The 26,289-nt window shown below is 40.9% G+C and overlaps 1 protein-coding gene across 4 annotated transcripts in view; it reads right to left on the bottom strand.

Annotated features, from left to right (window-relative positions):
- Positions 1-26,289, bottom strand: part of LOC130830284 (cyclin-Y-like protein 1) — a 72,407-nt gene that overhangs the window by 13,332 nt on the left and 32,786 nt on the right. For 2 of the 4 annotated variants that reach the window (XM_057697434.1, XM_057697433.1), the window contains 3 exons: positions 16,020-16,094; positions 14,125-14,159; positions 9,048-9,148 (listed from right to left, as the gene is read on the bottom strand). In XM_057697434.1, the coding sequence (XP_057553417.1) occupies positions 9,048-9,148; positions 14,125-14,159; positions 16,020-16,094 (211 nt within the window). Of the gene's footprint in view, positions 1-9,047; positions 9,149-14,124; positions 14,160-16,019; positions 16,095-24,701; positions 25,289-26,289 lie in introns of those variants that run through there. The other 2 variants (XM_057697432.1, XM_057697435.1) reach the window with 2 other exon arrangements.

Consider the following 26,289-nt stretch of genomic DNA (forward strand, 5'->3'; position numbering starts at 1 on the left):
TGACAGGTATTTCCAAATTACTTAAAGTATTAATGAACAGACAGATACAAGTCCTCAGATACTCTTTAAGTTCCTATATTTCTAAGTTATTCACAGATGTTGTGTATGAGGCAACAAAGGGTTTTCTGGTTAAGTTATATGTTTCCCTTTGTTCTCAGTGTCTAAAATGAAACTCAAAATAAGTGAGGGAAGGCAAATCTGAATTTTGTAAGTAGGTCTATAGAATCTTAGCACTTGTATAAAGGCCTGTAACACTGTCAGCATCAAAGATGGAAACTTCTCTAGTGCTTCAAAGTTTCATCTTCCAATTGATTTTAAAAATCACAGAATTAGAAGTTATATGATGAAAGGACCACTGAACCTTAGATGACATTTAACTAAAACAACTCATTTTACAGATAAGGGAACCATGGCTTAAAACTGGCTTACCCAAGCTCCCACCAATTATCAGAAGCAGTTCTCTTTCTCCTACCCTCAAACCAGACAGTGGCTCCCAAGCTCGGCTGCACACTGGGATCACCTGAGAAGCTTTAAAAACTGCCTGGCTTCTGCTTCAAAATGTTCTGATTTCACTGGCATTGGGTATGACTTGTGTATCAGGATTGTTTTTAAAGATCCCCAGGTGACTGCAATGTGCAGCACAGTTTAGCATGAATGAGGTAGGGTTAAGATCAGAATCACTCGGGATGCTTTTGTCCATAGAATCATGCCTCGCAACATTCCCCCGCTTGGCAAAAAGTGCGTGTGAGAGAGAGGGACAGACACACAGACACTGTGTCTTGGGGGCCGGGGGGAGGTGGAATTCATGTGTTTAGAGACATATATCTTGAAAAAGTTTCATAAGTGATTCTAATAAGGCTCACCTACCCCACTGAGAACAACTACCCCATTGAAAACTAATCTCATGATAAAACATTTTTCAAAATCATTCCTAAAAGCCAATTGGCCCTACTAATTAGCTCAGTAAACCTTTATTTCACCAATAATGAATGTGCTGAATGATCATTTCTAAAACTTAATGAGAGCTAATTAAAATTTATTGTACTTCCAAAAATTACATTAGATTGGGGAAAAAAAGCATGAAACCTACTTGTCTGAGCAAGGTTAATCCTTAAAACTACGTTTGAAGTATAGACTAGAACATCAGGCTCTTTTGAATTCAAAAGAAGCTGTGACTCTAGCCAAAGCAGTGATTTTTTTACCCACAGATTTAGTGTCTTGGCTAAATAAAAACATTCAGTGCCAAAACTCAGGGCTTTAGAGACAGACAGGGCTCCGCGTTTGCTGAAACATGATTTGACCACAACTATTATCATAAGTAAGACGGGAAAGTTGCATTACTATGATTGGGAACTTGCTGTTTTTAACGAGAAGTTATTGATAATTTACATAGCTAAAAAAAGGCTGGCACATTAGCAACAAATTACTTATCTTTTTAAGACGGAAAATAAAATGAAGGAGATTAATATTTTCAAAAAGCATTTCCCAAACTGTGCTCTGCAAAGTCAACATTCATATCCTAAGGAGACATTAATGTTCTGGGAACAACACCAAGGGAGTCAGAAAGCTCTGCATCCTGTTTGGTTTTACCTTCTCTCTCTTAAATAAACTCGAAAGGTTCATCATTAGGGGGTTTTGAAAGTGCATCTCCAATTGTGGACCATGAGGTGCTCCCAGAAGCTAAGGAACAGTTTTCATCCTCATGACACTGTTCACGTCTTAAGTATAAACCTAACCACAGCCATGTTTCCAAAATTTCATCTCTTTTATTGTTCTTCTGCTGTGATTGATACGGTGTGTTGGAGATGTATTTATAGATATACGAACAAAAATTAAATGTATCTCAAGTTAAAACTTCAGTCAAACAAACTGCATCTACAAAGAAATTAAGCTTGAGAGTGTGTTCCTTAAGACTGCTTTGATGTATTTTCCCCCTCTTTCGGGTTCAGGAAGGAGAAGTGAAATTTCACCCAGAAATAGTGCAGGAAAAAAAAATGCACAGTGGGATAAATCTGACAAAATCCAATGAAATTTAAATGCAGATTCACTATGGTGCCAGTAGGGGACAAGCTGTTCCTTCTTCTAAGAGTAGCTTCCAAAGTAGTATACATTGTTTTAGGACTACAACTCATAAAGAAATCATTTTGTCTAGAACTATCCAATACAAAGGCCCGCTCCTTCTCATTATGTTCATCAAGGTCTTAACAACAAAAATGGGGGGGGGGGGGCGGGGGGGCGGAGTCAAGATGGTGGCATGGGAAGACGCGGAGATTGTGTCCCCCCACAAATAGAAGAGCTACCGGAGACCAGCGGGGGACCTGAGGCCCAAGCAGACCTCAGGAACCCCGCAGCAACCGGGTAGGACCTGGGGGAAGTCAGGGGGGCGGGGAAGGGGAAGCCTGACCGGACCAGCATCCCTGGGGGGTGGCTGCGGGAGGGGAGACGTTCCTGCCTGGAGGGACTGCTGGGGGCTGGGGAGATCGGGGAAACCGCGATTGGGTTTCTCCCACCCAGGAGGCTGGGGGGCCTGCTGGCCTCCTCAGTGGGGTCCTCCACCCTCCAAGGCCCCCTCCAGGCTGCCTGGGTCCTGGGGGGTGTGGAAGGAGGGAGGAGGGGCGAGGAGGTGGAGAGGCAGACAGGAGGGGGTGGGAGCTTTGAGACTGGGGGACAGGGGAGGCTGGAGGGCATTTCACCTGCTCTCTTGGCCAGGGAGGCCAACTGCGCTCCCCGACCTGGTCCTTCATTCTCCAGGCCCCCTCCAGCTGCTTAGAACCTAGGAGAGTGGGGGGCGGGGGAGAGGAAGAGAGGCAGACAGGGACCCTACCAGACTGGGAAACCTGGGGAAGTGTGGCAGGCATTACCCAAGCCCAGTTGGCCCTGGGAAGCCTGTTGGGCATCAGAGTCTGGTCTCCCGCTTTTCAGTGCCCCCTGCAGCTGTAAGGGTTCTAGGGGAATAGGAGAGAGGGAGTGGGAAATAAGAGAAGCCAAGGGGGAGGGGCCCTCCAAGACTGGAGGACTAGGGGAGGGACATGGGGAGGTGCTTGCATCTCTCCCACCAACTTGGGCCCAGGGAGCCTGCTAGGTATCTTGACCTGGTCCTCTGCTCCCAGGACCAGAGGCATTTCCAGGCCCCTCTACCTCACTGGACCTATGCCCCATTCCCCACCACCCCCAGGGCCTTCTCTAAGCGTAGGCTCGGCCCATTGCCTAACATCCGCCCCCACCACTGCCCTTGTCTAAGCCCCGTCCCCACAGCCAAGGCCTTTTCTGGCTTTTTTTTTTCTTTCTTTTCTCTTGCCACCCCCTCACCTAGGATATTGCAGTTGTTTTACAATCCAGTTGTTGCTCCATCATTTTTTAAAAAATTTTTTCTAACACATCTGTTAGTTTCCTACTATTGTAGTTTTTAGCTTGCTATTGTCCTCCTGTTCTCCTACCTGTTTTTTTTTTCTTCGTTTTCCCTGCTTCACACAGCTTGTGAGATCTTGATACACAAGCCCAGTGTCAGGCCTGCGCTCCTGAGGTGGGAGCTCTGAGTCCAAAACATTGGACTGACAGGGAAACCCACTTCCCAGGAACCTCCCAGAGGTTCTCAACTTAACACCAAGACCCAGCAGGAACACAATTCCACCCATCCAAAGTGGGGGGAAAATGAGATGACAAAAAAATATGCCACAGATGAAGGAACAAGGTAAAAATACACAAGAACAAATAAATGAAGAGGAAATAGGAAAATTGCCTGCAAAAGAATTCAGAGTTATGATAGTAAAGATGATCCAAAATCTCGATCACAAAATAGAGAAAATACAGGAAACAGTTAAAAAGGAATCAGAAGAACTAAAGAGCAAACAAACAGTACTAGATAACAACTGAAATTAAAAATACTCTAGATGGTATAAACAGCAGAATAACTGAGGCAGAAGAACGAATAAGGGGATTAGAAGATAGAATGGGGGAAATAATTGCCACAGAGCATGAAAAAGAAAAAAGAATAAAAAGAAAGGAAGACAGTCTCAGAGACCTTGAGACAACATTAAGCGCACCAACATTCGAATCATAGGCATCCCAGAAGAAGAAGAAAAAAAGAAAGGGTCTGAGAAAATATTTGAAGAGGTTAGAGTGGAAAACTTCCCCAGCATGGGAAAGGAAATAATTAATCAAGTCCAAGAAGCGCAGAGAGTCCCATACAGAATAAACCCAAGGAGAAATACACCAAGGCACATATTAATCAAACTAACAAAAATTAAACACAAAGAAAAAACATTAAAAGCAGCGAATAACATATAAGGGGAAACCCATAAGGATAACAGCTGATCCTTCTACAGAAACTCTGCAGGCCAGGAGGGAGTGGCAGAATATATTGAAAGTCCTGAGAGAGAAAAACCTACAGTCAAGAATACTCTGCCCAGCAAGAATCTCATTCAGATTCGAGGGAGAAATCAAAAGCTTTCCAGACAAGCAAAAGTTAAGAGAATTCAGCACCACCAAACCAGCCTTACAACAAGTGCTAAAGGAACTTTTCTAAACAGGAAACAAAAGAGAATGAAATGACCTACAAAAACAAACCCAAAACAATTAAGAAAATGGTCATTGGAACACACATGTCAATAATCACCTTAAATGTAAATGGATTCAATGCTCCAACCAAAAGACACAGACTGGTTGAATGGATACAAAAACAAGACCCTTCTACATGCTGCCTACAAGAAACCCACTTCAGACCAAGGGACACATACAGACTGAAAGTAAGGGGATGGAAAAAGATACTCCATGCAAATGGAAGCGAAAAGAAAGCTGGAGGAGCAATACTCATATCAGACAAATTAGACTTTAGAGTAAAGGCTATTACAAGAGACAAGGAAGGACACTACATAATGATCAGGGGATCCAACCAAGAAGAACATATCACAATGGTAAATATCTATGCAACCAATATAGGAGCAACTCAATACAGAAGGCAAATGCTAACAGCCATAATAGGAGAAATTGACAGTAACACAATAATAGTAGGAGACTTGAACACCCCACTTACATCAATGGACAGATCACCCAAACAGAAAATCAATAAGGACACACAAGCTTTAAATGACACATTAGACCATCTCAACATAATTGATATTTATAGGACATTCCATCCAAAAACAACAGAATACACTTTCTTCTCAAGTGCACATGGAACATTCTCTAGGATAGATCACATCTTGGGTCACAAATCAAGCCTTGGTAAATTCAAAAAAATTGAAATCGTATCAAGCATACTCTCTGACCACAATGCCATGAGACTAGATATCAATTACAGGAAACAAACTGCAAAAAATACAACCACATGGAGACGAAACAATACGCTATTAAACAACCGAGAAATCACTAAAGAAATCAAAGAGGAAATAAAAAAATACCTAGAAACAAATGACAATGAAGACACAACGACCCAAAACTTATGGGATGCAGCAAAAACAGTTCTGAGAGGGAAGTTTATAGCAATACAGTCCTCCCTCAAGAAACAAGAAAATGATCGAATAAACAACCTAACCTTACACCTAAAACAACTAGAGAAAGAAGAACAAAAAAACCCGAAAGTGAGCAGAAGGAAAGAAATCATAAAGATCAGAGCAGAAATAAATGAAAAAGAAATGAAGGAAGCAATAGCAAAGATCAATAAAACTAAAAGCTGGTTCTTTGCGAAGGTAAACAAAATTGATAAACCATTAGCCAAACTTATCAGGAAAAACAGGGAGAAGATGCAAATCAACAGAATTAGAAATGAAAAAGGAGAAGTAACAACGGACACCTCATAAATACAAAAGATCATGAGAGACTACTACAAGCAACTATATGCCAATCAATTGGATAACCTGGAAGAAATGGATACATTCTTAGAAAAGTACAATCTTCCAAAACTGAACCAGGAAGAAATAGAAACAATGAACAGACCAATCATAAGTACGGAAATTGAGACTGTGATTGAAAATCTCCCAACAAACAAAAGCCCAGGGCCAGATGGATTCACAGGCGAATTCGATCAAACATTTAGAGAAGACCTAACACCCATCCTTCTCAAACTCTTCCAAATTATAGCAGGAGGAGGAACACTCCCAAACTCATTCTACGAGGCCACCATCACCCTGATACCAAAACCAGGCAAAGAGGTCACAAAAAAAGAACATTACAGGCCAATATCACAGATGAATATAGATGCAAAAATCCTCAACAAAATACTAGCTAACAGAATCCAACAGCACATTGAAAAGATCATACACCATGATCAAGTGGGGTTTATCCCTGGAATGCAAGGATTCTTCAACATATGCAAATCAATCAATGTGATACACCATATTAACAAATTGAAAGATAAAAACCATATGATCATCTCAATAGACGCAGAAAAAGCTTTTGACAAAATCCAACATCCATTTATGATAAAAACTCTCCAGAAAATGGGCATAGAAGGACATTACCTCAACATAATAAAAGCCATATATGACAAACCAAGAGCCAACATCGTCCTAAATGGCGATAATGTGAAAGTATACCCTCTAAGGACAGGAACAAGACAGGGATGTCCACCCTCACCATTAGTATTCAACATAGTTTTGGAAGTGTTAGCCACAGCAATCAGGGAAGAAAATGAAATAAAAGGAATCCAAATTGGAAACGAAGAAGTAAAATTGTCACTCTTCACAGATGACATGATACTATACACAGAAAACCCTAAAGACTCTACCACAAAACTGCTAGCACTAATCGATGAATTTAGTAAAGTAGCAGGATACAACATTAATGTGCAGAAATCTCTTGCATTCCTATACACTAACAATGAAAGAACAGAAAGAGAAATTAAGGAAACTCTTCCATTTACCACTGCAACAAAAAGAATAAAATACCTAGGAATAAACCTGCTTAAGGAGGCAAAAGACCTGTATGCAGAAAACCAGAAGACACTGATGAAAGAAATCAGAGACGACACAAACAGATGGAGGGACATACCATGTTCCTGGATTGGAAGAATCAACATTGTGAAAATGACTATCTTACCCAAAGCAATTTATAGATTCAACACAATGCCTATCAAATTACCAATGGCATTTTTCACAGAACTACAACAACAAATCTTGCGCTTTGTATGGAAACACAAAAGACCCCAAAGAGCCTAAGCAATCTTGAGAAGGAAAGACGGAGTTGGTGGAATTAGGCTTCCTGACTTCAAACCCTACTATAAGGCCATAGTGATCAAGACAGTACGGTACTGGCACAAAAATAGAAAGGAAGATCAATGGAAAAGAATAGAGAACTCAGAGATAAACCCAAGCACATATGGGCAGCTTATCTTGACAAAGGAGGTAAGAAAATACAATGGAAAAAAGACAGCCTCCTCAGTAAGTGGTGCTGGGAAATTTGGACAGCTACATGTAAAAGAATGACATTAGAACACTTCCTAACACCATACACAAAAAGAAACTCGAAATGGATTAAAGACCTACATGTAAGGCCAGACAGCATAAAACTCTTAGAGGAAAACATAGGCAGAACACTCTATGACATCCATCAAAGCAAGATCTTTTTTGACCCCCCTCCTAGAATCAATCATGGAAATAAAATCAAGAATCAACAAATGGGACCTCATGAAACTTAAAAGCTTTTGCACAGCAAAAGAAACCATAAACAAGACAAGAAGACAACCCTCAGAATGCGAGAAAATACTTGCCAACCAAGCAATGGACAAAGGATTAATCTCCAAAATATACAAGCAGCTCATGCAGCTGAATACCAAAAAAGCAAATATCCCAATCCACAAATGGGCGGAAGACCTAAATAGACATTTCACCAAAGAAGACATACAGAAGGCCAACAAACACATGAAAAGATGCTCAACATCACTAATCATTCGAGAAATGCAGGTGAAAGCCACAATGAGGTATCACCTCACACCGGTCAGAATGGCCATCATCACAAAATCTAGAGACAATAAATGTTGGAGAGGGTGTGGAAAAAACGGAACTCTCCTGCACTGTTGGTGGGAATGTAAGCTGGTACAGCCACTCTGGAAAACAGTTTGGAAGTTCCTTAAAAAACTAAAAATAGAACTACTATATGGCCCAGTAATCCCACTCCTGGGCATATACCCCAGAGAAAACCATGATCCATAAAGAAACATGTCCCATAATGTTCATTGCAGCACTATTTACAATAGCCAGGACATGGAAACAACCTAAATGCCCATCAACAGATGAATGGATAAAGAAGTGTGGCACATATATACAATGGAATATTACTCAGCCATAAAAAGGAATGAAATGGAACTATATGTCATGAGGTGGATAGACCTAGAGTCTGTCATACAGAGTGAAGTAAGCCAGAAAGAGAAAAACAAATACTGTATGCGAACACATATATATGGAATCTGAAGAAATGGTACTGATGAACCCAGTGACAGGCAAGAGTGGACATAGAGAAGTAGAGAATGGACTTGAGGACACGGGGGTGGGGTAAGGGGTGAAGGGGAAGCTGGGACGAGGTGAGAGAGTAGCATAGATATATTTACACTACCAGCTGTAAAATAGATAGCTAGTGGGAAGTTGCTGTATAACAAAAGGAGATCAACTTGATGGGAGATGCCTTGGAAGGCCGGGATGGGGAGGGTGGGGGGGAGTTGTGGGAGGGAGGGGATGTGGGGATATATGTGTAGATGCAGCTGATTCACTTTGGTGTACCTCAAAGACTGGTATAAGAGTGTAAAGCAAATATATTCCAATAAAGAGTCTGAAAAAAAAAAACAAAACAACAGAAATGCATCAAATAAAGATTTATACTTTTCCTGGGATTTCGTATTTGCTCTCTGGCTTTCCCTTCTATCATGCACTCTAAGATTAAAATGGAAACTGAAAATCCATAGTTAGGTCCCTGAAATCAATATATAGTTGACACCAGTTTCTTAACCTGATCACTGAAAAGGACAATTCAAATGAATGAAATTGCGTATGGCTCCGGTGCTTTTAGCAATGAGGGGGTCTCTGTCACTCAGCCCTTGGCAACCTAGTTGTACTCACCATTTTATTGTGGTTGTAAGATTAGGCTGGCTGACTGTGCTGTCATCTAGAAATATTGTTGAGCATGAGCTATACTTTTTAGTAAGCTGCCCTGGAGATACCTGAAGGGGAAGGGAAGTAGAAGAAAATGTCACAGTAAGTTAAACCTATAAAAGGGTGTTTTTTCCTCGCTTAAAATGTCAAACGATAAAGCATTAAGATTTTTCTTACACTCCATGAACTGTGTGAGTGTGATATCCTGTGAAGCTCTATGGGAAACCTCTACACTCTAACTTCCACAGATGAGATTGGAGAAATGGTTTATAAAATGCTGCCCTTGGTATAGTACCTACAATCCAACCTGGCAAGCACCTATTATAAATTACCTTTATAATAATGTAAAAAGTTTAGAATAAGATTTCAGTGTTTTTTCCTTAAGCAAAGAAATGCAGCTGAGGTTTTCTATTTCTACTCCTTTACTACAATAAAATGTAATGCTTTATGTAGTATCAATGCAAGAGCATTTCACGGCAGTAAATGAATGCCAATAATAAGACAGTGACGAAACAAACGTTTGTGAATCAGAGGCTGGGCATGCCAGGGGTGCTCTATCTCTAACAAGCTCGGGGCGGGAAGTCTCTCTGGGCCTCAATTTCCTTATCTGGAGGACAAAAAGGTACTGCTTGAAGATTCTCTCACATCCAAAAAACAGATAAAACAACTCTGAGAGTTTAACTTCTCACTTCATGTTTAAGTAAGACTGCCACCACATTACTCAATTGAGAACCTCAGAGAATACTTTCCATTCATTTCAAAATTTCATCAATTCTTTTCTACATATTTGACACTCCTCATGACACTTTCCTGCCTCACGCATTCTGCTCTCTGCCTGCAACGCCTTTTTTTTCCCTCCTTGTCCCAGCAAGCCTGACCCCATCTACCTCCAGCATGTATCTGCCAGCAGCCACACCACAAAACTTCTCCCATTCTGTACACTCAACACATCTAATTTACCAACTGTTACATGGGCTCAACTGCTTGCATGGTATCGCCCTCATAAGTAAGCAAGCTGCTCCAGGTTAGGGAAGATTCTTCTCCTACCTCCAGCTGCTGAGCACAGAATGTGGGACAAATTAGGATTCCACAAGTGCTTGAGAAATTTTTTAAGATCACTTACAACTAGAAGGTAAATCTTACTAAAGATACAAATTCGTGAGAATTTATCTGCAGTGGTATTGAATAGGTGACAAGGAACTTTCTGAGACCCTCTAGAGAATAAACTATCTTTCAAACACTTTAGAAGTATCCATTTATTTGTGAAGAGCCCAAGAATGCAGCAATAGTCAAATACTAAAATAGCCTCAATGATGTTAGGACAATGCTCTTTCTTAAAGTAAGGCCACTAACCAAATCCCGCTCACTATCAGCAGTTGAAAGTAATAGCAGCATTCTTTAACATCACAGAATACAAACAATTGTAATGCTTGGTTTTGTTTTTGGTTTCTGTTTGTTTACTCATGCAGATAAGCCTTCCTGCCTCCTATTAATATAAAATAGTTTTCATCATGCTGTCTCGCTCTCCCATCAGTGTCTTCCACAAATACACGAAAGGTGAGGAAGGGAGAAAATCTACTTGATGCTTTTTAAAATACACAGCATTTAAATAAACATTGCCAGCAGCCAATAATCAGAAATATACAAATGGTATAGAAAACACCATTTTGCTTGTTTCCGATGTTTTATGGCAAAGCCACTTATTCCTTATTAACAAAAAGTTCTAGATGGAACCTATTTGAAAAGTATCACTATTTGGAGGACTAATTTATCCTTCAAACGAGAAATGTTTCAAACTCAAACTCTGATATGGTCCTTAAGCTATTTGGTTAATGTGTAATTTTAGAACCTCAAAAAACAGATACAGCATGAAAAATGAAAATTCATTCATTCAAATACTTTTCTTCTAAATGAAGCAGGTTATCTTTTAAGGTCATTGCTATTAGGGTAGAATATGACATACACTCACATAGTAAAAGTCAATTCTGACCAAAACTCTGTATATGAGGAGAATAAAAATAGTAAGGAAATGCTATTTCCTTACTAGAGACTAGTTGGTAGAGCTTTGGGTGATAGTTACCCTGTTTTCCTCTATTAAAATTTTCTTTTTTCTGTTGTGGTCTTACGGCCCTATGGGGGCTCCTTTAACGTATCAGCAACTTACAGTCTACTGGCTCGATCCTACCAAAGAAACACTTCCGCAGGCCTACTCCCAAAGCTATTCCAACTTTTTAGCATCGAGTATTCACTGAAGGATGGCAGAATTAAAGCCTGAGCAAAGCCTGGATATATTACCTGCCAGCAGGTTACTTTCCTCTCATCTTGCTTGAAAATTTAAGATAACTGTCCTTCATGATTAGAGCCTTACCACTGCTGGCTCAAAACCTCAATAAACTACACGGACACACATAAGGATATAAAATTCAAATCCAAAAAAAAAAAAAAATCCAACAGCTACTGACAGTTTAATGTTCATAGGTATTATTTCAACTGGTTGCTGAAGAACAGTATTTATCTTCACTCAGGACAGAATACATGGAGTTTTACAATCTTTACAAGGGGAAAGGGTTGCTTAGTAGACTTCAGGTTTAATGGCAAAGATGAAAAAATAATCATACCTAGAAGGCTAGTGACAACCCCCAAAACTGCTGAAATCCTGCCCCCACCCAGAGACTCTTCTCACTGTGCCTAATGCCTCTGACTTCAACCCATTAAAAAAATAAAGCTAAAGGTCACTTTTGTCCTCCCCCTTTTCACAAGTTTTGGATATGTTTATTAAGAATCAATGACTTTAACTTAAAAATTTGTAATACTTCACGCATAATATTCCATCTATGTTGCACATTAATGAACAATACGGTATGGTGAGTGATTTGAATTAAATTCTTAATAAAGGCCTTAGCAGAAAAGTACAATATTTTAATTAAGGTATAATCAAACATATTGTCTGAATTAATATCATTATATTGAATTAAAACTGTAAACATAGAACCTATATTCAAAGTATAAATCTAAGTTTGAGTGGACTGACCACAAATCTATTTCCTCTTCCCCTTCCTTCAGAGATATCATCTCATTAGAATTAAAGGCATTTTTAAAAAATGCTATAAAGGCTATCCATAAGACAGGATAAAGACAGCAGATGATTTTTAACATTTGAAAGATGAAAAGGCTACATAAAGCAGTGGTAACTGACATGGCAGGAGAGAGGAAGCACAACCTTGGTACCTACAGAGAATGACTGCGACAGGAACAAGAAAGTCAATCTGCCTTCCAGAAACCAAAGCAGGCTCACAATTCAGAGGCGTGGTCCCCCAAATCCTTCCAGTGATGCTTCCAGTTAGGTCTTAACAGACAGTCAGGGCCCACCACACGTTTGAGGGAAGGCCCCAACAAGGAAGAGATCAAAACAGGGAGAAGGAATTGATGAGAGTGATAAAATTCAGAAGTAAGTGAAAACTTTAAAAAAATATCTTAAACATCCACAGAAAGACGAGAAATTGCATCAGTGAAAAAAAAAAGAATGACAGGATGTAAGAACTCTATAAAAATAAGGTAGACAAAACAATATATTCGATAGGATTAGAGTATAGTCAAGGAAATCTCCAGTAAGTGGGACAAAAAGACAAAATGCAAAACAGAAGGGGAAAGAAATTAATTAGAGATCTGTACAGGAATACTGCTCTAGGACTTCCAACATCTGAATAATAGGAATCCAGGAAAAAAAAAAAAAAACCAGAAAATATCAAAGAAACACACAAAAAAGGTCTATACCAAACCATATTATGAAATTTCAAAATCCCAGGGAGAGAAGGTACTAAAAGGTTCCAGAGAAGGAAGGGATGGGGGAAAATGACTAAAACCGGTAATGTACAACGTATCATATGTTGACAGACTTAAGAGCAACACTGTCAATGAGAAGAAGAGGGAAATGTCTTTAGAACTGCAAAAATTAGTTTCAACCTAGAATTCTATACTTTATCAAACAGGAGTTTCAGAGAGGCTAGATCTCTATAAAATTTCTGCTCATGTGCCCTTTCCCCAGAAAAATGTGTCCAGTAAACAAGGGAGTATAACAAGACAGAGGGAAACATAGAATCTAGGACATCAGGCACCCAACACAAGAGAGCAGTTATGTAAGATCCCAGATGACTTCTCACAGATATCCCAGGAAAAGAGACACAGAGCCGGGGAAAACTAGTCTATATGGGAGTAGGAAGACAAAAGGTTGGAGAAGAGCGTCTCCAAGGAAAAAATGGAACAGATGTGGCTTAGCAGATGGAAAATACTTTTGATAGGCATGTGACAAATGTTACAACATTTGGGGAAAAAAACAGCTGTTAGAAAACAGGCAAGTGAATATAGTCAGGAAATTAATTCCACAGAAGAAATGAAGGATGTCAAAGCAGGGAGACTGGCCAGGGAGCTGTATGAGATCACATTGGCTAGGAAGAGGGGGATTGGAGTATCCTGGAGAAGTGCAGAAGTGCTCAAATGTCATTAATACTTAAGAAAAAGAATGGTGTACAAGGAGGAGGCACAGTCATAGAACTATATGGTTCAGCAATACATAATATTCACAGTCTTAATAATGTAAACATTGATTCTGATTTCATAAAAACTGATACATGTTGAAGGAACAGAGGGAGGGAAATAAGGTCATGGTGGAGTGAGGAAGCTAAGCTTTCACCTGCTATGACAAGAGGTTAATGGACAAGTGCTAAAAATTAACTTACCTATTATACGTTTATTACTTTGGTTAAAAAAATAAGATCAAAAGATTAAGGCAAAAGAATTTAAGGCAGATCTTTATACCACAACCATATTACTGAAATTTAACTTGAATGTCAGAATCCTTAAAAAATGGGCACTACTAAGTCAAAGACTTTCCTGCATACATTGGATAATTAGGAAAAGAGAGCTAGAAAATCTACAAAAAAGAGGTCCACGCTAATAGTATTGGATCCATCATATTTTTCAGGATTCATGGCAGACATTTTTAATTCAAACCATTAATTTCTTCACTTTGCAACTGTTTACTTACATGGTTTAGATGGTTGCTCTTCCCCTTTTCTCGCACTAAGAATAAAAAAAATTAACTGATGAATTCTGATACAAATGCCACAGAAAAATAAAAGCTGTCACTATCTGACAGATTACCAATAACATAATGAGATAAAATTCCATTTTATTTTCTAAAATAATTTCCAACAGAATATATAATTTAAATCACCCAGCAAGATGAGTGCTATAAATAAAATCTAAAAACTTAGTTTTACTTTTTGACCTAACAGATATTCTGTATTAGGGACAAACCAAAGACTCTCCATTTACAAAGGAAAAGAACAAAGCAAATTAGGCCAGGTGAGAAATGTAGCTAATGCAAAAATTTACTCTGCTGCATAGCTGGACTACTATTCAGTAGTATATTCTAATTCTACATTTACACACAGCTTACTTTAATTACCAGCATCTAACAGATGACAACTCGAAGAACCAGTTGGCCAGGCACTCATCTCTAAATGCACTAGTATCCCTGGAAGCATCCTGAATCACTTATTGGTAACCTACTCAAATACCTTACTGAAAAAATACATGGGTCTTTACACAACTGGAAAGTAACCTATCTTAAATTTAAATTTTAAAATGAGTGTGCTAACCTAACTGAACATTATCTACAGCACACAAAACTGTTTTGCTCCAACAAAGGCCAGGAGAATAAAAGGTCAAAGAGGGTCTTGGGCCACACTCTTTCCCACACCACCCCCTTTAACTCAGGATGGGCATTACAGGCACAAATTCTTTAAGACTGAAGAGAGAGATGGGCACGGGGCCACTTTTCTTTTACTGTCTCCACAGTCTCTCTACATGTGAGCAGCTCATGGCTCTGGAAGAAACTGAGAAATAGAGCAATCCTAACCAGAAATGATTGTCTCAAGACAAAGTACACACACTGGAAAAATGCCAAGTTAAAAACCCTAGGAGCTTCCAAGCTGGTGAACATGTGGTGCCCTCGGAGATGGCATGAAAGCTCTGCGCCCTGTCCCTGTGCCTGGCCCTCTGCATCTCTTCCACCTGGCTGTTCCTGAGTTATACCCTTTCCTAAAAACCAGCCATCTAATGGGGAAACAAAGAAAACGCCATTTTTTACAGTGCTGCATCACTTCAAATGTTATGGAAGGTTCACTTGTATTTCTGCTCTGGTCATCAACTGAAAAAGTTGGTCATGGATGGCTTTTTGGCAAATAAACTAGGATTTAACATAACATTAAGGAAGGCAAGCAGGAATGCCAAAAATTCTACAGTTCTGATTCTCCTCTTAAAACAAGCATGACACAGGAAATTTACATGAGTTTCACATGCTGAGGATAATCTTCTGTGAAACCCCATAAGGCATGTTGCTCTGATTACCCTGGCACAGCACTACATTAGGATGAGAAAGTTTTGAATAGCTTCAAAGTTCTGCGTAGCATAAATCTGGATGTGAGATACGCTCATCTGGGTGAGCACTCTGTAAAACAGAGCCAGAATCACAAGACTCAATTCCCATGTATAACAACTGATGTTTTGGATTTGATCAAATGAAAACCTAACTCTGACCTAAACCCTATCACTCATCTTTAACACGTGTGCTCTTTGGAGCAAGGGGGAAAGAACAAAGTATCATGGAGAAACAGACCACATCTAGATCATGGGGCCAGTTGGCTATGTTGATAAAGAAGTGGCAAAATGTATCGACAGATGGTTTAAGTGTTCTCCTCACTAAAACAGTGACAACTAAAGGACACTGAATCATCATATATTAAAATAAGATGAGTGAATACATGAAAAAAAATGAAACATTTAAACCATTGCAAGAGTTCTTCTAAATCCTTCCCATAATACAAAACAAAAACCGTTTTCAATCTTTTGCTCAGGGGAAAAAAACCAGTGTCTTACCATCCGTTTGAGATTTGCTCCGGAAAATTGTGCTTGCCCTTGGCTGGTCAGAAGGGTTTGTTTCCAAAGCAAAATCTGTGTAGGAAGAGAAAAAGGTGTGATAATTCAGTTGAGTAGAAAAATACATGATTTTTAAAATAGCTACACACTGATTTCAATCACTTTTAATAGTCTTGAGAAGAGCTTTTAGTAATGACAAAAAGGCACTTTTAGTTAAAGCCAACGATATAAAAATTCTGTTGGGAAACAGAAAAATTGTAGAAACTCTCCATACAGGTGGAATAAAACCATGGCTATGACTTACACTTTTCTTAACTTGCACCTAAATAATCGATGCTACTTTTAGATGAATCATATATGTGACTCCCCTCCTACTTATCAATTAAAAATTCAGTCACCCTCCTTTAAGATGATATTACTAGCACATTCCAGGAACAGTCTCAAGAAGCAAACTATGCTGTGGCCAACTATTGTCAGATACCAGCTCAACATATCAAATATGCCAAAAAATAGCGAGTTGCTTTTGGCAAATGGTCTTCAGACAATCAAATGGCTAATTCTAACACCATTCAACAAATGAACTCATTTAGGTGGCTGTGGTTTACGTGGGGGCTATTCATCATGGCAGATTGAAGAGGACTACATAAAAGTTCAATGTTCTAATCTACAGGAACACTTCCATGATAGTGATTTTTAACTTTGCCCTCTATTTCCAAAGCTAAACTCTCACTTCTTCATTCCATGCCGCATGATTAGTTTGGGGCTTCAAGAAGAGTACTTTCTGGAGCAGATCATAAGGCTACTTGGAAAAAATTTCAGCCATACCTATGTAAAAAGGTGGGTCTGCCTGCAGTCCACCTTGCACCAAGGCGGGATAGTCTTCTATTTAGGCAGAAATACAAAACAAGTGCCAGCCACCACACAGGATCGTAAGCTTATGGTTTCAAACAAACAAATAAATATAAAAGCCCTACGACATTTCCTCAGCAAAGTCCATCTCAAACCACTTAACCCATCTTTTAAGAAACTGGACCAAGATTCAGAGAAAGAGTAATGGTTAAGACAATATTTCCCAAACCACATAATAACTTTTATTTTTTACAGAGGGATTTGGTGGTCAAAGTGAAATACACTATATCCCCGACTCTCAGAGAATCAAAAGAATACACGCTGATATATTAAAAACTAAGCAGTCTAGTAGTGAATTCTGTCTAACCCCAGTATTTCACAAATTTGTTTACCTAGAATCCCATTTCCCCCAAAAAAGAACTTGGCACGAACAGAAATTTGGGACTTCCCAGTTTAGCAGGAATCTGAGCCATCCATTTTAATGTTACTGCCAGCATTAGAAATTTACAGCTAAACCAATTGCTTTGTTCTTCAGGAAAATTCCTTCACTGAATTTGAAGTTTAGTAAGCTGCTTTTCGAGAAAATAATTCATTCAACATTTTTATGTAAAAGACCCATTAAATTATTTTAAAGTTTTTTCCCCTACATATTTGAAAACTGAGACAATGGGAAAATAAATTTCAGTTGTCCACAAAGTGACAGGCAGAGACTTTCACAGCTGCCTCTAACCTAAGGCTTCTGAAAGGATTCATGACTACTTACCTGTACCAAAAAGAAAGTAAATAGACTACATTTGAATCTAAAACATGAGCAGAAATGTTTGCAAAGTAGCCAAATTATTTTATCAGTGTCTATGGCATGGTAAAACTTAACAATTTTCAATGGTAGACCAGGAAAAAGTAAGGGCCAGAATCAAACAGAAGCAAGTTTTAGCAACACCCCCACCCCCTGCCCCCTCCCCCCCAAGATGTGCTACGATGGATCTAAATACAGAAATCAAGAAGGCTGGGATAAAAGAAATGACAACATGCAGAACAAAGCAAACTTAGCCCAAGTGACCAGAAGAAAGCTGGCACGCCCCTAATCTATCCTAGGGGGTTCAAACATGGGCACATGACCAAGGACTGGTGGATCACAGCTGTCCTGGGACTTCCCAAGAAAACAGACAAAGGCAGAGCTGTGCTCCAGGATCCTCAGCGAGTCTGGAGCTGCCAGACACTCCTCTTGCTATCACGAGGGGAAAGCCTTTTCAGGAGACATCAAGAGAGGAAAGCAGAATGGAGACAGGCTCTAAGGAGATCACTTTCACTCCTGGTCAAGCAGTGCTTAACTTACTCTGTGAACTCTGGTTTTACAAGTCAGTACTTTTTTAAAAATGTAAGCTGTTCTGAGATCGATTTTCTTTAACCTGCAATTGAAGGAGACCTGGTTCATCAGCAGTACAGATGATCACAATAAAGGTGGGGAAAGCTAAAAGTCACTTGCTCGTTCCTTTAACAAATATCATGAACAAAAATCTGAGCCAAAACGATGCTGTTTAAAACTTAACCCATAAATTCACAACCATTACTTCTAGTTGCTTTTCTTACACATTAAAAAAAAAGCTCTAATTAGTGTACAATTTAGGTCTTCCTGTTCTAACAAGTGCTCTCCACCCCACGGTTGCATCTTTACTGTGTAACATAAGCCATTAGACAGTAAACTCATACTTACACTATTTCTGCACTCTCATTAACTGTCTTCCCAAGAACCTAAGGAGACTATGATGAAACCTACTACTCTTCACTATCACAGGGTAAGACTGCCAACGTAGTAAGCAAAGCATTACCACCCACCATCCTGCTCATCCCCGCCCCCCAACCACCACCACACACACCCACACACAAGTTTAGAGAGATTTCAGGAAATTACTGTGCATTTTATATGTGAATTCTTCCTAAAATTATTTCTTTAGACACCTCTAAGAATAGTTTAATCCAGAAGAAATATTCCTGAGCTAATGATTGGGGTTGTGATTTAAATTGCATTTTAAGACCCATCACTCTTGTATTATCAATTTGAAGTGTAACTTATTTGACAGCATGATAGGTCGATGTAGAAAAAGTATTAAAAAAAATTAAACTCGGGTCTTAATGTAAACATTCCTCAGAGGAAACCTGCAAAACACCATTGACACTGAATACTGCTTCTCCTCCAGTCTAAGATTCTATCCGTTTTCAGATCCATCTCAACTGCAGATATTAAACGTGTGAAAATATAGGCAATTTAAAACAAATGATATGCATTCCTGAAGGCTAAAAGTGTTTAAATTATGCTATCAAACTGTCAATAAATAATTTTTCCTTCATCAAAATATTAGAGGGAGAGGGACGTGACCAAGAAATCATCTGACAGAAGCACCATATTTCAGAAAAAGACTACTTTCAACATATTGATTTCAATATATTCCAATTAAACAGTTTCTGGGCCAACTGCTGGGCACCAGGTTCCTTAAAGATTTACTGTGTTTACTCAACTGCCCTAGCATCCCTATACTGCACAGTGTATTAGTTTTATGGCTCATAATACAAACATTACAACTCTTACAATTACCATGTAAACTGATGATTTCATCCCTTTGAGTCCACACTGTCCACCCCAGTCAGGGAGTTCCTGCCAGCCAGCCCTGAGCTGGGCTGCCTCACCAGAGGGCACACAACAGGCTCCTGCACCTGCCAGTCTACTGCTCGCCCAAGCCTTGCTCCTGCTTTTCCAGCTTCTGACAATCCTGGCTTCCAAACTTCCCAACTCTGGTTTCCAACTGCTTCTGTATCTGCCTCTACCTTGGTTCTCACTCTCGCCTTATTTTAATCCTCAATCAGTGTGTTAGTGATCATGACTGAGAGGTGACATATAGGTAAGTATACCTGGCTTTGCATATTTCCAAAGAGCATTTTACTCAGTTGCTTGGACTTTTAAGAACCTTTCTGGGTTGTAAGTTACCTTCATTTCATTTCACATTATGCAATGTAACTGTTTCAACTCTAAAGTTTTATTACTTTAACACACTAAAACAAACAGAAAAAGGGGGGTGAGAAAAAAGGCAGTATTCCAAAGAAGCTCACATAATGGCATCAAATAAATTCTGTTCCTCTAGGCTGTACATTTGGAATTTACAGTCCTGATCTCTCAAGACTCATTTTTATCACCTTAGACAACTCAATGTATACCTCAGAGAAGAATTCCTACACTCCCTAACTCAGAGCATGGTAAGAACGTTTCAAATGAAATGCAAGAGCAATCCATATACTACATAAAGCACAATAAATGACAAAACAAAGCTTTCACAAATTAACTCAAAAGCAAAAAGCGAACATTTAGCATTCCACAGGAAAGTGTATGTCCACTCATCATGCCCACCCAAATACCGTCTTAAGCAAACAGTGCTTTGACTACCAACTAAAGGAAAAGGGGTGAACAGTCACACAACCAGCAGGAATTACTCCTCGGGTTTTTTTGTTCTTAAATAAGCAAATACATATTATTTCTCCTGCTGCTGTCATGGAAATTACTGTATATGCTTTCCTTGCTTTTTTCCTATAACATCTCCTGGAGATCAAGTCACAGCAGGAGAACCCCCTAATTCTTCACGGTGTGCATGTGCCAGTTTATTTTACCAGTCCTTTACTGGACATTTGAATTATCTCCAATATTGTGCTACTGAAGAAATGCAACCAAAGTTTGTGAATATGTGGTTTCATATTTGTGAGATATAGCTTCATTATAAATTCCTTTTGTGGGATCTCTGGATTCAATGAGATTGTGTCAACTTCCCCTTCATGAGGTTGAACCATTTCACACTTCCACTAGCAATACATGAATGTAACTTTCTTCAGTCTCACCAAAGAAGGCAGTGCCAAGTTTTTACATTTTCTCCCAACAGGAGAGAAACTACAGTAATTGTATTTTGCATTTCTCTTATGTGTGAGGATATGTTTAAAGGTTATATGTATTTCTTTTTCTGTGACTTGTCCCATTCACACTGTTGTTAACCGACTTTTAGATTCACTCAATTTCTTCAACTCAGCCTATTTTAGGCCATTATTAGTATCAAGTTTTTGTTCAAGCCACTGTTGGCTCTCTCACCTGAACACAGGCAGTAGCACCAGCCTAACCGGTCTCCTTGCTTCCTTCCACTCTTGCCTGCATTACCATCTATCTTCACACAGACGCTGGTCTGATCTCCCTCCACCCTCCCCAACCTCCCTCCCTTGTTTTAGGAATTAACATCATTCCCCTGCATATAATCCTTCAATGGTTTCCCATTACAATTAGACTAAAATCCATCTTTTTTCCTCAAGGCCCACTAGGCATACAAGGTCTCAATCCCCTACATTCCTCCCACATTCTTTCACTTAGCTGCAGTCACTCGTGTTTTTCGGTCCTTTGCGTGCACCAAGCGTATTCCCTTCTGCGGAGCTGCAGAGAAGCCCCTTCTCCCGCATCCTCACATGGCTCCCTCCCTTAGGACTGCTCACAGGTCACGTAAGGAGAGCAGCTGTCTTTAACCACCCCATGTAAAACGGTCCTCCTCCCCCATCCATGACCCTCATTTTCTTTCTTCTCAGGGTCTCACTACCTGATATTATGCTTGTGTTGTCAGCCCCTACACACCGCTAGAAAGGAAGGGCCTGAGTTAGAATACAGGTTTCGTCTTGTTTAACCACTGTTTGCCCTGCCTCTGGAATGGTGCCGGTACTCATCTGTTTCAGTGTACCCAAAACCACTGACGTTTCCCAATTTTCCCACATCATCTAAGATTTCTTCTAATGCAAAATGTCTTTTGATGGGTCTGTCACCTAAGACCAGCATTAATTTTAGATCTCTTAGAGTAGTAGTTGAGTTACTCAGAATCAAAGACATGAGAGAGGTTACCAAGAACCACAAAAACCTAAAAGAGGAAATCTAATGTTTAGTGAAAAATCAATGGTAACTTTAATCTGAGAGAAGCACACTTAAGGTTAAAATACCTTAACTACAAAATGACCCTATGAATTTAATGAAGTCATAAGACAATGTGTATCATCAGAATTCTATAGGGAAGTATAATACAACGCATCAGTTTTTCTCGGTGTCCCCAGAATAAAGCATTATAATGGGATGATAAAAGATGCCCAACCATAAAGGGTGGATAAATGAATGATGCCCCAACCATTCGATGGCACAGGAAACAGCTGGTAAAAGGCAGGCAGTAGAGCTACTTGCAATTGCATGCAAATGCATCCTGGAGCTCTCTCTAGATGCCAGCACACCTCTAGGAGCTTCACATCATTACTTTCCTTTATAACAAAAAGTTACAAAGTGGCACATAAAGAACAATCTCATTTCTGTAAAATAAACACAATGTTATGTGTACATGCATACAAAAGGTTCAGGAAGAATCAACACCAAAATATTAATAAAAATTCTGGATATTCTAGTATGAGTGAATGACTTTTCCTTATTTTCTAAATCTTTTACATCAAATGTTTATTAATATTGTCAACAAAAAAAGTAAAAACAATAAAGTGTTTAAAACAGCTACTGGAAAGAGGAAAGATCTGTTGCTCAGAGGTTTTTCCACATCATATTGCCAATTCCTTCCCTACCCACTCCTCTGGAGGATGGGAGGAGGGGGTCACTTGAGACAGCACCTTTCACCAGAAAACTAGCAAAGATCCTAAGGTCAGAACATAAAGGCTCTATGAAAAGTTGATGAATAAGAATAAATTAGATAATAAGACCGTAGCATCTTATTTTCTATTACTGACACTACCATCAGTTATATTAGATACACTGTTAAAAGACAAGGCAGTAAAAAAATTCTTTTGAGTCTATCTGAAATCTGTCCTAGGTTCTTAGGAGTTATTGCTTTGAAACGGCTTGAACAAATCATGTTCTTCTCAAACGTTTCTGAAAAACAAGACAAGGGCATCATTTATGTATGATTCTGTCTTAAGTAACCAAGTAACTCTTCATTGCAGAAAAGCCAAAATGTTTTATAGCCAAGTAGGTATTTCTCAGTTTCCAGCACTCTTTCCATATCTTAGTCGTATGCTAAATGCTTAGTACCTTCCTTACCTGCCTGCTTACCAGCTTCTTCTAATGCCCCTCTGTCCAGGGCATTCTTGGCTTCCACTGGCGGTCACCAGAACAAACTCTTTAAAATATATCAACGTGTTTACCTGACTGGTAAATTTAGGCTATTTCCTGACTTCTACTTTTCGTCATATCCACTGTAATGAATGTACAGACACAGGATGGAGAGGTAAATGTTGCTTCTGAGTTGCATACAATAAACTTGAAAGGAAAGAATCAAAACTGGAGAAAGTTGAGATAGGCCGACCTTGTGGATAAATTATCAAGTATAAGGTGCACTCTAAACAGTTTTTTAAGCACCCCAAGAACTGAATTTGGTGTATCTATCACCTCCCAAGTCTGTCTCTTCTGTTGAGTAGCTGTGTTACACAGTCATTTCAGATCTCTAGGTCTTGGCTTCTTCATCGGCAACACAGGGAAAATATACACAGGCCTTATTTGTAGATGGAAGCGCCAAGTGAAATACACATGAAAAGATGTTGTAAATCTTAAAAGAATTAAATTTTGGCCTCTCATCCCATGCTAGTTTTTTAAAATCACTTAGAGGCTTACCTCACAGTAATAAGCAGAGCAGTTTTCACAAGGACTTATATGATTTGTGTTTAAAGCTACAATTAATTCACATCATTTGTTCATTATTTCACAATATCTGACTATTCGGAAAAGGGAGTACCTTCCACTTACAAAGCCACGTCCATCATATGGATGAATCCACAGGCTTCATTAGTCTAACTTTTAAAGAAATTACGTAAAGACAACTAAAATTTAAACACAAGAGCTTTGACACATTTCCTTTATGAAATAATCTCTGGCATTTAAATGAAACAAATGGGCCAGTGGGGCTTTAACATTGCCACTGTGTTACCCAGAATTTTTTCTTTTAACCTACAGCCACCCCTTTCCAAAATTCTGGAGGCAAAAATCAAACTTTTCCTCTCTTCTCGCTCTCCTCTCCTCCCTGACAATCCGCCCACCCCCCCAGCCATTTAGTCTTCAAAACTTTTACCTGAAATAGTTCAAGTTGAATACGATTCTACTGGGGGGAGGGGGGGTTGCCATGGAAACACTTTCCTGCAGGAAAAGGCATCTTAACTTCCAAATCTTTATATTACAAATTACAATCGGGTTTGTTTTCTCTCCTTTGAAACTTTTGACCAACAGTCTCAGGAACCACTCTACCCCTCCCTTAGAACAGGCAACATGTACATGAAGTCAGTTAATTAAGGCTGTGGGGCTGAAGACATATTTGTGTCAAAGTGGGAATTTTAAAGTAATCAGAACTCCCCTGGGGGTCTCCTTTGGGTAAAAAAACCCCTATTCTCTGCAGTCATGGAAGTAACATTTCACACCGTTCCCAGTTATTTTAAGCCCCCCTCCCACCATTTTCTTTCCTATGGAGTTCAAGAAGGGCTGCAGATGGGAGGGTCTCAGGCCCAGCTGGGAAATGGGAATGCGGGAAAGAATTGGGCATTCGGGTAGCGAAGAGGGAAGGAGACTGGCCAGACGCGACGGGGAAAGAATATGTGGTGGAGACGCCAGACAGAGCCAGCCCTCGTCCCCGGTGCCCAGCCCTGGGAGAGCCAACTCGGGGTACGAAGAAGCCTTAGGCGGCGGCTCCCTCCCGGGGGACCCTGCGAGCGGCGGGCGCCAGAGGGAAGCCCGAGAGGCGACAGCGCCGGCCCCGCGAGGAGCAAGGCGCGCCCTCCGCTTCTTACCTTTGGGCATCTCCCGGTCACTGCTGTGCTGCAGGTGGTGGCCTTCGCCGGCTCCCAAGTCCAACTCGGCGAGTTCCACAGCAGCTGGCGCCAGCGCTACAGCCACCGCGTCCCCGGCCGCCGCCTCGTAGACCTCAGGCTCATCGTCCGGCTCCGCTGACCCCTTGCGCCAGCCCAACTTGGGGCTGGCATTGGGGCACACGCAACAGCTCAGCGTGTTCCCCATGGGCCCCTCCGCTCCTCACCGCCGCCGCCTCGGCTCCTCGGCTCCTCCCCCGACTCCGCAGCGCTCAGCAGCCGCCCCCCTACCCCAACAATGGCGAGGCGGGCACCGGCAGCGCCGCACATGTAGACGCGGCCTCGCCCGCCGCTCGCCTGCCTGCCCCGGCTAGGGCTCTGGCCCCGGCTGCACCCCCGCCACCTCCCCGGAGCCAACTAGTCTGTGAGGGCAGCGACCAGACCGGCTTATTTAAAAGGGGTGGGGACTGGACAAGCGCTGAGACTCGCAGCCACTGAGCGGAGAGAGCTCGGCCGGAGCTCCTCCTCCTTCCACCACCCCTTCCGGACTGAAAGCCGCTCGCCTGGCCGGGCCTTGGCAACCGGAATGCATCCTTCGGGCACCTGGTTACGGTGGGCCAATCACAACCAGAGTTCGCGGCAAGCGCCCAGCGGAGCACAGGCACATGACTCACAATGCCCCGCCCCTGCCCCGCGGCTGCTCTTCCCCCCACCCCCCCCCAGCAGCGCACTGGGGACTCTGGTGTCCATTCACCGTGCGCCTCTGGGAGCTTTCTGATCCTGCGGGAAGCGCCACAGGGGTTTGTTAATGGAACCTGTCCTGAGTCAGTGGGCTCTACAAAAAGCCCCGTTTGTAAACATGCCGGTTCCCTTAGCAACTCGGTTTCTCCAGGTCTGACAGCTGCCTCATTTGATGTATTGCTCCACGAACTTAGTTACACCCGAATTGTTGACCGTTGTTTGTAACTAAATGCTCCTCCCCTCTTGCCTTCCAAAGAGTGTTAGTTTCCGCATGCAGTTTAACCACAGCAACCCCTGGGGCCCTGGTCCTACTCTCAATAAAGAGCTGTGGCTGTGTCTTGAATGAGACTCCAGGACACGTCACCCCTCCACTTCCTCATCGGTAAATTAGCAGCCGAACTCCTCCCTCCCACCTCTGAAACGCTGGGATTCAGCCGCTCGCTTTTTCTCGCCTGTTTCCTTCTTCCATGGCAGGAGTTTCCAGCTTTTCCTACTTTCGCCAACAGCAACGCATAAATCACGATTCTCTCATATTGACTTGAGAGTCACAAAGTGGACTTGATGTGATGAAGATGAAAACGATAGTTAACATTTGGCAAACACTGTGCGCCCGACCCCGTTCCAAGTGGGGTGCTCGTTCAACCCTCGGGAACAAAAGTCTCAGAAACCCTCATCGTACAGATTTCACAGAAAGGAAGTTACGGTCCCAAGGTCACAAGATTGCTCAGGGGTGTGGCCAGGATTTGATCCCTGATTGTATGGATCCCTAAAGGCACCTTATTGTGATCATCAGAGCATAAAAGAAGTCAGATGTGGTTGGGAGTGGCAG

Source organism: Hippopotamus amphibius, chromosome 10 (genome assembly GCF_030028045.1).
Source record: "Hippopotamus amphibius kiboko isolate mHipAmp2 chromosome 10, mHipAmp2.hap2, whole genome shotgun sequence".
Taxonomy (NCBI): domain Eukaryota; kingdom Metazoa; phylum Chordata; class Mammalia; order Artiodactyla; family Hippopotamidae; genus Hippopotamus; species Hippopotamus amphibius.